Source organism: Rattus norvegicus, chromosome 8 (genome assembly GCF_021556685.1).
Source record: "Rattus norvegicus strain SHRSP/BbbUtx chromosome 8, alternate assembly SHRSP_T2T, whole genome shotgun sequence".
In the NCBI taxonomy this organism is placed as follows: Eukaryota; Metazoa; Chordata; class Mammalia; order Rodentia; family Muridae; genus Rattus; species Rattus norvegicus.
The window spans coordinates 114,261,907-114,278,360 of NC_141541.1; the positions used below are offsets into that span (position 1 = coordinate 114,261,907).

Consider the following 16,454-nt stretch of genomic DNA (forward strand, 5'->3'; position numbering starts at 1 on the left):
GTATGGCCAGAAGACTCACCTTTCCAACAAGCTAGAGAGAGAGAGAGAGAGAGAGAGAGAGAGAGAGAGAGAGAGAGAGAAAATGAATTACATTTTTGAAACATGGACCCAAAAAATAATCAAAACAATAGAATCCCAACCAAATGAAGATTTGGGTTCTCGCTTAAATGAAGTTAATTTGTAAGTTACAGGGAGACCGGGAGCTGTCCACATAACTGTGTTCATTTGGGAACATCTCTGACCATTTCCCCTTGAGAGCCAGAGCCAGCCAGCTTCAGCAGAATTGTAGCTGAAGCTGAAAGGCTGGTGACTTGTAGAAGCAGAATAGATCTGGCTCTGATTCAATGGCCAGAGAGCTGAAATCCAATTTGCTTTGTCTCTCGTCTTAGAGCCTTCAGAGGCTCATTCAACGACACAAGGCTAAAATATGGGGTCTGATTTTCTTTCCTGATGAAAGCCTTGGTATTCTCTATTTGTAGAACCATGCATGGAGGGCAGAGATTTTCAAATGAACTTTGTCTCTGATTTAAAAAATACAACGGTTTTTGTTTTTGTTTTTGTTTTTGTTTAACTTCTAGCGGTTTCCCCAAGGATTTCTGTGAGCAGGGCAGCATCTGGCCTCCATCAATAAATCTTAGGCACATCAAGGAAAATGCTAGAAAATGTTTAATAAACCACAGGCCTGACAGTTTCCATGATCAGTTGACTCAATTCCTAGGAAGCAAATGAATCATTCCAATCACTTTTTTAAAAGTTCATTAGCACTGGAGATAACCACCTTCCATCCCGGGATAGGAGCCCTTACGTCAGCCACACTAACACCTTGTATTTGTCTTAATCCTGTGGTCAATGAGAGGCTACCAGCCATTAGACAGCTGATGACATCAGACATGTAACCTACAACCTTCCCTGTAGCCCAAGGCTGGAAACATCTATGTATTTGATTTCAGATCCAGGAGACATGCTAGGTGACTTTGGGAGAAATCACTTAATATTGTTTAGTGAGTTTGTTTCCCTAAAATTCTCTTTATATGCCTCTGCTCAAAACACTAACTATTTGCAGCCTCCTGTTCTGTTATCAGTCACCTTCTGCCTGCTTCCTACACTCCTACATTAATTTTATTCTCAGGGGAGGTTCCCAACTACCAGTTTAGAACTTGTTTCTAGTCCCAGAGTGAAGGAGAACTGGTGCAGGACAGGGGATCCACAGATGTGAGACCACTGTCCAACTTCAAGCCAGCCTTGGTGATACCTTCTACCAAGCCCGGAAGGCCTGCCACACAATTTTTATCTTTACAAGCAGGAGCTCACTGCCAACCCACTCAACACTCTACCAGATTATGCAACCCACTGACCCTTTCTCCATGTAACTACTGGCTGACTCATTTCAGTCAATGCTGGAAAACAAACCCCTCCAAGTCTCAATGTGACTACCCTTCACTCGCCCTGGGTCTCCTCAGGGAAGACATTTGGTCTCTATGAGAAGGCTGGCAATGCCTAGAAAAACTGATCACTCATTTCCCCTACTACCACTCCTGTTGGCCTCCTCTCCTGTGCTGTCCTTTCCTCTAAGTCTCAATGTCTTTCATACAATCCCTTCCACCATGCATTTGTGCAGCTACACTAACCCGTGTGCATGCAAAAGCCAGGGATGGGAGTCTCTGTTGAACCTGGAGTTTATCATTTTTTTTGCACAGTCAAGTGGCCAGCAGCTAGCTCTATGATCTTCTTTTCTTAAAATTCCCAGTGCTGGACCTACAGATGTATACAACTGTAGTGCCCCCTTCTGGGTGCATACTATGTACACAAGAAAGTGCCTAGCCAGTACTCAAGTGCTTCCACATACTGAGCTATCTCCCAACCCCTCAGACCTTTCTGTCAGTCCCCTTCTTTGAAGATTTGGGGTTCCATTCTGTGTAACTTGACCCTTCTTCTTTCTCACATTCATGAGTTCGTCCTTTCAGTTTCTATCTCCAGCTTCATGGCCTTGGGAACATCATGATCTCTATGATGTCAAGGATGACCCAACTAAACCTATATCCCTCGGTCCATCCATTGAGTATTTCACCCTCTGTCATTTTGCTCAGAATTTTTATATTAATAATGAATCTAACTCATGTGCCTTTGAGCTGGTCTTATCTCCCATGTACATATTTTCTCTTCCTGTGGATCTGAAGTCAAATACGTAGATGTTTTCAGCCTTGGGCTACGGGGAAGGTACATTATGAGCCCGTGTTTTTATGCCTTTCCTTTTCCCTTGGGTGTGAGATGCCCCTCCAGTCCCAAGTCTATGGCAGAGGCTCCTTGCCAAGGATTTCAGTCTACCAATTCCACAGACACGCTCTACACCCAGCCCCAAATTCTCGCTGACCACTGACGTTCCTGGCTGTAACACCCAGATACTCACGACTATTGTTCCTCAGGAACTGGATCAGTTCACAGGGCTGGAAAGTTTAAGGGAGAAAGGGTAAACATGAGTATAGCGACATTCTGGTTGGATGAGTTTAGTTCACAATGAACTGAGAGTAGTATTGCTTTCATAAGTAAAGAGATACATACGGAATATATAGGTTGCCCTGCTGTGCCTTTAGGACCCTAAGGGGGGAAAAAAGAGCAAGTTATTGATTTGTGAACTACAGTCTTTAGTAATAAAAATTTAAACTCCTCTTCCTTTCTTGGAAGTAGAAACAACAGAAGGTGCTTAAAGTACTGTGGGGCCTGGTGGGTCAGTTACAATGCTGTTCCCATTCACGGCAAGGTTGTATATTCGGTTTTGCTTGTATCAAAGATGCAATCCTCAGAATAAATTTCTCTAAAGGAGTCTTTTTAAATTATTTTTTCCTTTTTTTCTAATTGTAAGCAGCAGACTTTCTCCACAGGGCAGAACAAAGGAGATGGATGAACAGACAGAGGTAGATTATCATACAAATCAAAATGCAAAAGGCAGTAAGCCTCGGTATATATAAAAGAACCAAAGGCAATTGCATAGCAAATGAGATTTACACAAAAGAAGGGCATACATGCTAAGCTAATAAAGGACACGAGGCTGAGGAACAAAGGAATATAAACAGCCGGGAGAGAGTTTGATGTAAGACTGTGTCTCCTTGTAATGTCAGAAACGTCACCCACAAAGTCTCATTAACATGACCGAACAAGGATGAAACCAATAGAACACCAAAGTGACTAGGGGAAAGGCCCTGAGCCTCAACCCACAAAGAATTATAGGCAACCAAGGGAAGCTGGGAGTAGGATAGGTGGTCCTCCCCAGGGGCAAAACATCAATTGGCTGTCAGAGCTAAATGGTCAGATCCAAAAACATGCATACAGGTAACATAATACAGACTGAACAGGCTATATTTAAGAACATATGTATGGTATATATATTATATATGGTATATATGGAATATATACATATATGTATATAATAATATATATTAGGGAGTATATATGTACAATAACAATTAAGAAACATAAAGGCCATAAATTTGAAAGTGATTGAGGAGAAGTATATGTGAGGGTACAAAGAGAAGAAAAGGAAGGATGTAATTATATTAGAATCTGAGAAATAAAAATAAATAAATAGCTGGGTGAAGTCAGGCAGAGATGACTTCTGGAGAGACATCGTCTCTGGTTCTCTTCCACTGGAGTCTTTCCCCTTGCTCCATCTTCTTCTTCCCAGGATTGGGCTTCTCATTAGCAGTGGCTTTAATATGTTTACTAGTGTGTTTGTTTCAGGAAAAAGATGCTTTACATACTCAAACTCAAGCATTCTCTTGGGCACTTGCCCCTCCAAGGTGCTTAAGCAGAAACGTCAGCAAAGTCAACGTCTATCCTAAATGACAACTGAGTTACCTGTCTGACCACTCATTCATCAATCCATCCATCACCCATCCACCATCAATTCATCTATCACACATCCATCAATCCATCCATCAAGCCATCCATCAATCCCTCCATCAATTCATCGATCGCCCATCCATCTAGCCATGCAACAATAGTTAAAAATCTGCTAAGTGCTAGGATAGCCTGTGGTAGGCTTCTGATTGAACCAGAACTGTGCGCTGTCCATGGTTCTGCCCAGTGGAGAAGTCACTAAGAGTCTGAAAGTTTAGCCTCCTTTCAAGTTAGGACAGAAAACAGGAAAGAGTGTGTGGCTACTCACACAGAGAAAGAGTTTCTGTGTAATACACAGAGTAAGAGCTACATTTTGCAGGAGGCCAGAAGTAGGAAGAGTTTGTCCCGAAAGAGACAACTTAAGAGTAACTCTACAGGCTGGAGAAATGGCTCAGACTAAGAGCTCTGGCTGCTCTTGCAGAGGGCCCAAGTGCAGTTCACAGCACCCACTGGCAGCTCACAACCATATGCAACTCCAGTTCTGGGGTATCCAAGGCCCCTCTGGCCCCCGCTGGCTTCTGCATGCACACAATGCGTAGACCAACACACACGCATGCACACACAGGCAGATACGCAAGATAAACATTATAGTAATTCCAAGCACGTTCTTAACAAAGGCTAAGAATCAAGAACTGGAGACAAAGGCCACGCCCCAATTCGGACCAGTTGAGCCAAGCACAAAACTGAGATGTGGGACACCTTAATTACAGCCCTAGATTCTGGAGAAGAAATGAACCCAGACTAGAGAGGACTGGCCCACAGATTAGCTGCTCCCCCATTCCTTAATGAGCATAGCAGAGTAGCCTTTACAAATTATTAGCTTTTTCTACTATGGAGTCATTTGGCCAAGGAACCATAGGCAAGTTTTGCTTTGCTAGATCCAAAATTCAAAAAACGCATCAGTGCTTAAAGCAAGATAAACATTTTTCCATGTGCTCTCACAGTGTCGTCTGGGTCTCCTGCACACAGTAGATGCTGGCCATATTTAGCTCTGCCCTGATTCTGCCTGAGAGGGGAGAGACACTGAATCACCAACCGCTTGAGAAGAGGTGAAGCAGATGCAGGCCTGTGGAGTCATGCCTGGCTCTGCCTGGAGGTTCTTCCAGGGATGGGGTTTCTCTTGTAATGGAACCAGAGTGGAAGTTGTGGTTACACTTCTAAATCCCTCTAGAGTTCAAACAAAGGCTAAAAAGGCAACAAGAGTGGTTCTGGCAAACTCTACCTGCCAACCTGCTTTGCATGCTGGAACTCTGTCAGGAGACCTCTGTGAAACGTAGGCAGGCCTATGCCCATTACAAAGGCTTCGGTGACAAGTCACAGTGACAGAGTATCTGCATTGGTCTTGCAGTTTACAGTATCTCCTCTTGGTCATCTGATCTTACAGCACCTTTCCAGCTAGGACAGGGATGTGTCCTAGTCATCTTAAATAATAGACTGAGAGACACGGTCACTGGTTTCTTGAGCACAGTGCTTCTGCCTAGAAATTCTGCACCTGTTCCATTGGGTATAGTGGAAACCACCCCATACCAGTCAGTTCCCGAGTATACTCACTCTCCGACCAGGGGGGCCTTGAGAGCCCGGAAGTCCACTCCCACCTTTCAAGCCTTGAGAGAGCTGAAAAGAAGAACATACAAATGTAGTCTCTACACTTTTTTTTACCCATGGAGACTATCTCAGGTTTTAATTTCATATTTTATTCTATATGTGTCAGTGTTTTGCCCATACCTGTGGACACAGACCATGTGCACGCAGTGCCCACAGTGTCAAGATGGCATCAGACCCCTCCCCCCTAGAACTGCAGTTACAGATGGTTGTGAGCCATGATGGGGGAGCTGAAAACCGAACCCAGGAGCTCTGCAAGAGCAGCAAGTGTTCTTAACCACTGAACCACCTCTCCAGCCCTATGATTACCTTAGTTTAAATAAGGTGCTATACTTTTCAAAAATTGTTTTAAAAAAAATGGCTGGACTGTGACACGTATCTCTGTCATGGTGCTTATCTGAATGCATGGGTTCTATCCTTGACATCATAAATGATAATGGTGCTAATCAGTAACAATGTAGTTAAAAATGAAAGATAGCAGCTTATCCATATCCATTAAATTCCTTGCCCATAATATAAGCCACCGACCCTTGATCATTGACGCCACCCATCTCCCTCTTGTCCCCTTTATTTAGTGGTGTACATAACTCTGATGCTGGCTGTAAACTTAATTCTAAATTTGTCATAAGCTGGGATTTGGTGCAAAGGGGAAAAAACAGGGCACACAGAGATTGTGAAAAAAAACTCTCTTAATCTATAAAGATCAAATAATGAGGGCTGGACAGATGATTCAGAGGGTAGGAAGACTTGCAATTCTTACAGAGGAACAAGGTTTAGTTCCTGGCACCAGCATGGTCTCTCACAACTATCTGTACTTCAAAGGATCCAATGGCCTCTTTGGACATCCAGGGGCACATGTGCACAGACACAAACAAACATTCATATACATAAAATATAAATAAATACATGTGTTTGTTTTGTCTTATTTCAATGTGTCTGCTTCAGTCTATTATATTATATCCCCTTAGAAACCTCTTGTCTTCTAAAGAGAGACAGAAAGAGGGCGGATCTGAATAGGAGGGTAAGTGGGGAGGAGTTGAGAGGAGTAGACAGAGAGGAAATAGTCAGGATATATTGCATGAAATAAAATCTATTTTCAATCAAATTTTAAAATAAGTATTTTAAAATCAAATAATAAAACTAACTTCTCACATACAGGATGTACATGAGTGGACTATGTCTATTCCCCAGGCTCAAAGTGATGGAGAGATACTGACGTCCTTTCCACACCCAGGGTAACAGAGACATTGCATTCAGACTTCAAAGTAAAAGGATGCTTGCCTCAGTCAGTAGTACTTTAAAGAGCACAGTCGTCTACCCTGTGCTTTGCTAATTAGAACACCTCAGTATCCTCCCTTAAACAACACTCCATTCCACCACCCAGCCGAATCATCAGACAGCCTCAGGATACAGGGAAGATATCTGCTTCAGTTCCAAGAGTGACCAAAGGAACCATGTGTGTCACTAGATTCAGTTCAGATAGGAAATAGGCCCCGAGAAGGTGTGCCCAGGGTCACGTGACTAGTTGGTGGTTTCCAAGGTGCCCTTGGAATGAATCACAAATGAATCACATTTATCAAAGCTGAGGTCTACAAAAGAGATGCTTGTTCTTTCGGGAATCACGGGCCACTCACAGTCAGTCCCTTGAATCCTTTGGGTCCAGGCCCCCCAGGAATTCCAGGATCTCCAGCATCGCCCTGATCACAGACATCAAGATGTTAATATCTTTGCTATGAAAGGATGAAAAAAATTCTCTGTAATCAACACTTAAACTGATCATCGAATTGTTATGTAAGGAGGGCTAGTATAAAAATGAATGCATCTTGAAGTAAATTCAGAACTAAACTATTGACACGGCTAGGTATTATCAAAACTACTTCCAGTACTCTAATAACCCAAATATTTGTACATAAATATCAACTCAGGGGCCATCCAGTTGCCACGCTAGAGACTACGCTAGGAAAGATGGAGAATGGACTACCCAAGGCATTAAAGAACAGCTGCCAGGTTCTAGGAGTTATTTCTGGAAAAATTGAAGGTTAAAAAAAATTAATCTTGGAGTAAGGAGACGTTCCAGCTGGAAAAAGCACTAGTGGCTCCAGGCTAAGGTCCTGAGTGCAATCCCCTGGAATCCATGTAAAAACCCAGATGTAGAGGTGCGCATCTGAAATGCTAGCACTCCTGTGTTAGCATCCCTATCCTTCCCCACACACTAACTTTCTAAAGTTAAAGAATATATCTAAAACTTGTGGAAGCGTGCACAAGAGCTGCTCAGACTTAAGACAGGACAAAACTGCAGCATGGGGGAGGGAGGACAGACAGAAGGAGCGATCGGCAACTGATAGCTTTTGGGGACAGAGAGTCAATTTTCTCTAAAAGTGGACCCTAGGTATGTTGATCCTCACTCCAGTGGAAGGCCACACATCTATGGGTAGAGGGCAGCATAGGCTGTCTCTGTATCTGATGGTTTGATTTTAAGTGGGAGGCATGGTTTGGTGAGTATGAAAGGAGAATGGATTTATGAGAAAATAGGGGAGGGGTTAATATTATCAAGACACACTATTCAAAATCCCCAAAGAACCAATGAAAAAAAGAAAATAGCCTAAGATATAAAAATAAATTAAAAACATAGAGGTTTATTTAAAGAAATTTAATATGACTTTGGTAGTAGTTATTTATTAATAGCACAATGATCAATAAGTTGTCACATTTCTCCCTTTGTCAATATATCAGAAAATTGATCCTCTGTAATGAGAACTTTTTTCTGAGAGTTATTTATATAGCTTCTTCCTAACCTCTTGTCAGCCATTGGTGAAAAGCACCTTTCTGTTGTTCTGAAGCTTGGCTATTCCTCTGGAGTTGACTCATTAGTTATTCTACCTTAGACCCAGACGTCTCTTCTTGACTGGGACATTGCAAGGATGAAGCCCATGCTGGGGTTTGGGAAATCATAGTACAGAACCCTAGTGTACACTGATGTACTGAGGCCAGCTCCTGCTGAAACCACAGGCTGCAGGCATGCAGACAGATCATCTAATAGCCAATGAGAACTTTGCAAGATGTCAGATCAAGAAGACAGTGTAATTAGATTACACTTTGGAGGTAAAAATTTAGTGAACACGATATCTGTGGTCAGCTGACAGAAAGAAGGTGGGAATATGAGACCACTGGGAAGAAAGCTGGGATTTTCAGGAGAGAGGAAGCAAAGTCCAATGATACTGGATTAATAACGAAGACTAAGGTGATGAATGAGACCATCAGGTGGGAGGACTAATCCAGATGGCTGCTGGGAGGTCAGGGTTCAAAGTAGGGAAATGTGTCACCGGGCTGAGGTAGGGGCAACATCAACAACCAAGGGTAGGATAGATTCTGATATAAAGTCTCACGGGGTTAAGATAGCCTTTCCTAGAGGAAGCAACTGACCTGCATCCCTGCTCCTCGCACCTCCCACCCTACCCAGACCAATGATTCATCTCATTTCTCAGGAAGGCCATGGTCACAGCAAGAGAAGAAATTTGTATGTATCTCACCTTCTGCCCTGGGTCCCCAGGGAATCCTGTTGGGCCCTGAAATGTTCAGCAGAGAACATATGTAAGTCCACACCTCCACTTCCTCCACACCATCATTTTCTCTAGGGATATTTAGGTTTGATTTATCAATTGAGAAGGTAATTGTTTTGAATATTTACCTTAACTCCTTTTCGTCCTGTCTGACCATAGGCCGGGATACCATAATCTCCCTGCAAATACATCAGTTAATGTCAGTTCCTCAAAAGCTGTCTAGATGGGGCGACTGTGGGGTTAGGAATGAGCTACGGAAAATGGGGGGGTTCTCAGTTCCTATTATCTCTTTCCCCCTGGATTAGGGATTGAACACAGAGCCTCTCGTATGCTAGGCAAATGTTCTACCACAGAACTACAATCCCAGCCTCTCATTTCTGGTGTGTACGCGCCTACTTCCTTGGCCAGCTCCAGTCTACAACCACTGCAGGAGGCAGAGAGATAACCACTCTGGATTTCTGCATCCACCAATTTCTTACCTGGAAATCTAGGAGTTGATAAATGGGGCTGGAGAGATGGCTCAGGGGTTAAGAGCACTGGCTGATCTTGCAGAGGACCTGGGTTCGATTCCCAGTACCCACATGGTGTCTCACAACCATTTTTAGCTCCAGTTCCAGGAGATCTGATACATAATGGTCAGCACATGATGCACATACATACAAGCAGCCATTCATTATACTGACATATAAGTAAAATAAATCTTTTTAAAAATGAATTATAAATGGTGAATGGGTGTTAGTGGAAAATAGGTTCATCCTCATTGGTAATCGAAACAATTAATGAGTTAGCATTTTTGCCAGCAGTAAGGAGAAAACAGAAAGAGTTAACAATAGTCATTGTTGGTATGGAGACACTAAAAGGTAATTCTCAACCTTCCTAATACAGTAGTTCAGGTTGTGGTACCCACAACCATAAAATTATTTCATTGCTAGTTCATAACTGTAATTTTGCTACTGTTAAAAGCCATAATGCAAATATCTCATGTGCAGAATATCTGATTTGTGACATCTATAGGGGTTGCGACTAACAGGTGAGAACTGTTGCCTTAAAACAATCGGACTCCTGCATAGAACACATTGACCCATGTAGTGTTTAAATCTTTCTAAGAGTGTTTGAAGCTATATCTCAAAGGGCCTAATTAAATACTTATCTGACCTAGCTATGAACATTCCTGAGCTTTCTACACAGAAATTAATTATAGCATTAGAGACGTAGCGCAGTGATAGAGCCCTTGTCTGGCACACGTGAACCCAGGATCCTATCCCCTGCCCTTAACTCCTTCCAAAAGAATTCACCAGTGTGTCGTTCATGACAGCGGAAAACTAAAAACAAATTAAATATCTAACAATAAGAGATCAGTCAAAACCAGCCTATGCCAAGTTCCTCCTCTTATCCTCAATGAGCAAATTAAAAGAGTCAGATTAATAACGGGAAGTAAAGGAGAATTATGGGGTTGGGGATTTAGCTCAGTGGTAGAGCGTTTGCCTAGGAAGCGCAAGGCCCTGGGTTCGGTCCCCAGCTCCGAAAAAAAGAACCAAAAAAAAAAAAAAAAAAAAAAAAAAGGAGAATTATTCCTGGAGGCCACACTGGGAAGAGGGGCAGAGAGACTCAGTGAACCCGTCAGGGGGAGTATTTTGAAACTACTGAAGTGACACTGAGGGGACACAATGACCTGGGAAAGAGTCGCTGGCCTGAGGGACACTGGGCGACATGGTTTTTATCTGGGTGATGCAGTTTTTAATCTTCATCCTGTCTAGGATGTTAAGGGTAATAAATACCTCAAAATGGACATAATATGGTAACGTTTCTTTTCATTGCTTCCCCTCCCCCTTCAGGCCTAGGAAACTTAAATCACCCACCCCCTCTTCTTCCTCTCTTTCTTTTTGAATATTCATGTTTTCAAACTGGATCACAAAAGGACAGGCGCATATTTTTGTTTGTTGGTTTGAGACGGACTTTCTTGTAGTTCAGGATTTCACTTTCTGTTTCTGAGTTCAACTTTTTCATGGTTTATATGTAAGATTACGTGGCCAGCTGTTTGCCTTTGGTGCCTGTCTTCTTTAATTTTTTTTAATTGTATTTTTCATTTTTTTATGCTCTGTCTACCTTCCTTTAGTTTATGTGACAGCCTACAGGTTCAGCCATGTTGTCATGTGTGGCAGGATTTCCCTACTCTTTTTAAGACTGAATAGTAGTCCATCACATGGATATACCAGTGTTTCTATGCTGTCCATCCATGAATGGACACTTGGGTTGGCTCCATATCTTCACTATTCTTGGTAAATTTTCTACTATTTAACATCTACATATACTTTTATAATCAACATAAAATGTCTCTCCCTCTATGGACTGTCTCTACCCTAGGATTTGGGCTCAGTAGGAGTGATTAGGTCAAGCAAGCCATAAAAGGCAGTAGCCTGTTCCTTGACCCTCCTCTGCTTGTCATCCTAGGGTTTTGCAAGGAGAGAAAGATGTACTGCTTTATGGTTCAACCAAAATGTATGAACATAGCCACACTGGTTGTTAAAATATTGAAACACCCCCTTTTCATTCACCTGTGACTTCCTCTGCCTTTACCCCATCTCCTCCACACACATACCCTGCCCCCAAACACACAACCAAAAGGCCAGGAGCACAGGAAAGCAACAACAGATGGAGAACTGGCCCATATCCTACCCCAAGTGCTAGGCCCGTGCTGTCCCCATTTCCCCTTGCCTCAGAACCAAGTACTCAAAGCCTCATACCTGTTCTCCTCGATGTCCAGGAGGCCCCAGTGGTCCTGGGCCTCCAGGAACTCCAGGTTCCCCCTAGTAAAAGAGTAAAAGATCAGCAAAGTCAAACCTGCCCCAGGTAGTTCTGTCTGCTGAGTGAGGGGACACAATGTCCTCAATAAGCAGCCAGCACTTCATAGGGCTAGGGTGAAAGACACAATACAGTCTACCCAGAGAAGAGCATGACATACATAGCACAGCTCAGGGCTGAGCTCTGAGAACTTTTTTAAGGCTGTATAGTATTCCACTTAATATATCTACCACAATGTTTCCTGTTTCCCCAGTGTCAATGGACTGAGGGAAAAGGGAGGGTAGAAGGTTCATTCTGGGGAAAACTGGCTCATTTGCGAGTGTATTTATTCACACAATGTTTTCTTATTGTCCTGGAAAATGAATGATTCCATATGATCAACATAGTCCCACCCTCAATGACCAAAATGTGGTTAGAAAGAGAAAGAATGAGGTAGATAATTACAGCTCTGTATGTTGAACCATGGGCTCTTGTGAGAGCAGAGAAGAAACTCAAAGGTCCAATGAGGTTTCCCAATGAGAGACAAAGAAGTTGGAGCCCAAAGAACATTGTGTGCACTGAGAAAGGATCAAGGGAGACTAAGAGAGACTCTAGGAGAGGGGAAAAGTTGGCTCTGGAGAAGTGGGGTATGGGATCAAGAAGGAGCTGGACTGAGAAACCTTGGAATTAAATAGGGAGAAATGCAAAAGACTTTGTGATCTTGTTCCCACCCCCACATGCTAGGGTTGATAGCCAAATAACACTGTAAGTAAGTTGACAGTGGACTGTATAATAACATGTATGCAAGTGCGTATTGCAATGGCTGTCCCATCACATTAACACATCTCTTATCACCACTTGGTAATATTCTTCCACTTGAGTTGTATTTTTCTGGTTGATGTGTGAGTGTGTGTATGTTCTGGTGTCTTGCATACACGTGTGTGCATACACACACACACACACACACACACACACACACACACACACGGAGGTCAGAAATCAACATCAGGTGCCTTCCCCAGTCACCCTCATTTTATTTTGTGAGACAAGCTCTCTCAGGAAAATTGGGGATCATCAATTCAGCTAGACAGGCTGACATCACCTTTGTAACCAGCTTTTTATATGAGTTCTAGAGGGTCAAACGCAGGTCCCCATGTTGTACAGCAAACCCTTTGCCAGCTGGGCCATCTCCCAAGCCCTATGGCATTACTATCAAAGCTTAAAGACATTCCCTGTAGAAGACTGACAACCTAGTTTTCTGAACTCAGTATAAAAAGAAATTTTAGGTCCTTCACTCAACTATGAAAGGGTTGAGGCCTTGACAAGAGAGCAGAAAACCTGGCAGGGCACTGTTGTGGCCACATAGACCTGAGCCCCTGAAGGATAAAAGCAAAGGTGGCCATGAGGCCAATCGTTGACTGTCTCTGGTGATCTCTACCATAGCCCCCTTAGCCAGAGCGGGCCTGAGTGAGACCAAAAGGTACACAAAGATGAGTTCAAAAATGTCTGTTCCACTCATCTCAGCGAACTAATTCATTCCTGCTCAGGGAATATAGGTGCTGGAGAGATTTCTCAGCAGTGTTTGTCATGGGCAGGTAACCGCCTCTCCTTGACATCGGGACAGCCTCCTAAAAAGAAGTCTCGGGGAATTCTCTGCTCAGAGGATGGGATGGACACATTGGCAGGATGCAGGTGGGTTGAGAACATGAGGAATTTTCACAGGGCTCAGGAGAAAACATTGCTACTTTTGTTCCTAGTATTTGAAACCAACAAGAAATAATGTTTACCTTTCTCCCCCCAAATCCAGGTCTTCCGATGTCCCCTCTGGGTCCTACTGGCCCAGGAGAACCCTGGAAATAAAGAGCAAAAGGTGAGAAAGCAACTGCTATAGCAGTTCCTGGAAACCCACCAGGAGCAAGTTACCACTTCCCATCTTTCCCAACATCCCAGATCCCAGAAGGCTTAACAGGAAATGTAGTGAACCACGGGAGAGGGTAACCTAGGTGATGGACCGTGGCTCTGCATCTACCAGAATTTCACTGGTCCGAACAGGACCTTGGGAGTCAGGGGGAGGCAAAAGGCTTGACTCGACCAGCACAAGTGAGGGGAAGCTCACTATAAAGTTAGAACAAAACACACCACTGCCACATGCAAGTCCCACAAAACCACAGTTACATCCACCATGGTATGCAGGGTGTTTTTCAATTTCTCCATCTACTGGGCATAAGCATCCTTCACCAACCATCTAGAGAGATATAACTGAACACATTCAGGCATCCCTCGCCTTTGGAAGTCTCACTGGCAGAACTAAAGAACTCAAAAGAATCAAGGGCTGCATACAAACCCTTCACCATCCCAACTCTCATTCCTCACTTGGGAAACTCATTCAAATGCTAAATTAGAAAATCAGGCTTCGGAATCAAACAGAACTGGTATAAACATGGATCTTTGCCTTGTCAAATGTCTGTGGTCAGGGGAGAGGCAGATGCATGGCACAGAGAAAATGTAAAAGTGCAGGAAGACTAATTCAATTGTATTAGATATGTCCATCATTTGGTGACTTTTTTTTTTTTTTTGGTTCTTTTTTTCGGAGCTGGGGACCGAACCCAGGGCCTTGTGCTTCCTAGGCAAGCGCTCTACCACTGAGCTAAATCCCCAGCCCCTTGGTGACATTTTTAAGTCTCCAGTGCTTCCTTGGGCTAAGGCAGTGAGTCTGTGCTTTCAGAGGAAAAGATCACCAAAAGGGAAAGAGGAACAGTTCAGCTAGGTATAAGGGATCTAAGCTGAACTAAAAAAAAAAAAAAAAAAAGTATCCATAGTAACCAAAAAAAGATAAAATAAATGTCCCACAGTTGGCATAAAAAATGTACTACATGCTCGGGCATTTTGCAGTAAGAACAAACTAAAGGTTGCGAGTCATTGGCCCTGATGTCTCGGGGTCACTTACCTGAGGTCCCTGAAGCCCTTCACTTCCTTTGTCTCCTTTCCCGCCACGATCTCCACTTGACCCCTTTTTGTTGGAAAAACAAAAAAACAGAACAACAAAACCTGATGTGCTGTGGTGTCAATGAAACTCACTCTCTCTGTAGATGCTTTTGGAACATCCCCATGGAGGCAGAGCAATGGTCTACCCCCCTTCAGGCAGCCTTCCTGCTGTGAGATTAAGTCCTTTTGAGAGGAATAACTGCAGACAAGCCCAGACACAGTGGCACAGATCTTATTAAGGGATCCTCTGCCTTGGCCAAAGAGTCCCATCCTTCTTCTACAGGGAGAAATAAAAATAGAGCAAAAGGGAAAAAAAAATCAACCCATGAAGAAAGGGAGACACAAGCAACCGTTGAATGTATTTATTTTATTGATGGTTCACTGGACCAAGTGCTTTCTCAACGTGTAAAATACAAGAAACGGTAGTTTCAAGTTGAGGCTAAAGAAAGAACACTTGGTGGCAGATGTCTGCTGGCTGAATGAAAGTTTATCTCTCAGCCATAGTTTATGTGTGGGTCTCACAGAGTTCTCTTGCATAGCTGGGGAGACTAGAATTAAAATGGCCCCAGCCTAGCAGAAAATCACTGAGTAAGCCTCAAGGCGCTAATATCAAAGGATCCCAGAGCATCTGAAGTGACTGCCACCTCACACCCAGCCCCAAGAGGATCTAGACAGGTCTAGAGTGATCCCATGGTTACTCAACCTGCCAAATGTACTAGCTCTGAGAAATAATCAAGAAATTCCAAATTCATTTAGAGTTAATAATCTGGAATCTTCTAGAAGAAAAATGAGGTCTTTGAAAGGCCTTAAAATGGGCATTTCTACATAGATTCTTTCAACAAGTCCAGGTTTAAAGTGAACTCAACACATAGTGAGATTCACCAGTGACAATACCTGGTGGGAGAAAGCTGTCCCCTCAAGGGATAGTCATGGCTTCTTCTAGGCAGAGAAGACAGAGCAGATGCCCTCACCTCTGACACCTGTGACACTAAGGGCAGCCCAATAGAAAATAATAATAATGATAATGATAATAAGTTATTGAGCCTTTAAGTTTTCATTCTTACCAGTACCTAGGCACAATGCAATGTGAGCACAGAGTGCACTCCTCCCCTCTCAAGGGTCATTAATGAGCTGTAAATGTTGGAACAGGTTTGATGGAACAAAATTAAAAGTCAGAATCATCTCCCACAATGGGAAATGCACATGGTGATAGATGACTACAGATTGATATTTTACCAGTTGTATATATTTTTAATTGTTATTATTTATTTTAAAGTGTGTGTGTGTGTGTGTGTGTGTCTGTGTGTGCACACTTAAGTGCAGATACTAAGGATGTCAAAAGAGGGCATCAGATCCTCTGGAAGTACAGTCATAGGCTGTTGTGAGCTAGCCCACTTGAGTGCTGGACATCAAACTCTGGTCCATGGCAAAGTCTTATGTGCTCTTAACCACAGAGCCATCTTTCCAGCCCCTTGATTGTGTGCTTTTGTATTGAGTTACCCGCCTTCTTACAACCAAAATGACTCCACAGTATTTGCCCCCATTTATGAAATACCCAGCATACCTGTGGGCCTTGTAGTCCTTCAGGTCCCTGTATACCTTGAGGTCCCGGGTCTCCTGCTTGCCCCTAAT

General features: G+C 43.2%; 1 protein-coding gene across 2 annotated transcripts in view; it reads right to left on the bottom strand.

Moving 5' to 3' along the window:
- The window catches only part of Col6a5 (collagen type VI alpha 5 chain), a 100,538-nt gene that overhangs the window by 28,225 nt on the left and 55,859 nt on the right, over positions 1-16,454 (bottom strand). Inside the window, exons 22-32 of one of the 2 annotated variants that reach the window (XM_087564210.1) lie at positions 16,387-16,449; positions 14,785-14,847; positions 13,625-13,687; positions 11,801-11,863; positions 9,185-9,235; positions 9,027-9,062; positions 7,131-7,193; positions 5,446-5,508; positions 2,560-2,595; positions 2,408-2,444; positions 20-31 (exon numbers count right to left, since the gene is read on the bottom strand). In XM_087564210.1, the coding sequence (XP_087420336.1) occupies positions 20-31; positions 2,408-2,444; positions 2,560-2,595; positions 5,446-5,508; positions 7,131-7,193; positions 9,027-9,062; positions 9,185-9,235; positions 11,801-11,863; positions 13,625-13,687; positions 14,785-14,847; positions 16,387-16,449 (550 nt within the window). Of the gene's footprint in view, positions 1-19; positions 32-2,403; positions 2,445-2,559; positions 2,596-5,445; positions 5,509-7,130; positions 7,194-9,026; positions 9,063-9,184; positions 9,236-11,800; positions 11,864-13,624; positions 13,688-14,784; positions 14,848-16,386; positions 16,450-16,454 lie in introns of both variants that reach the window. The other variant, XR_015628039.1, reaches the window with a different exon arrangement.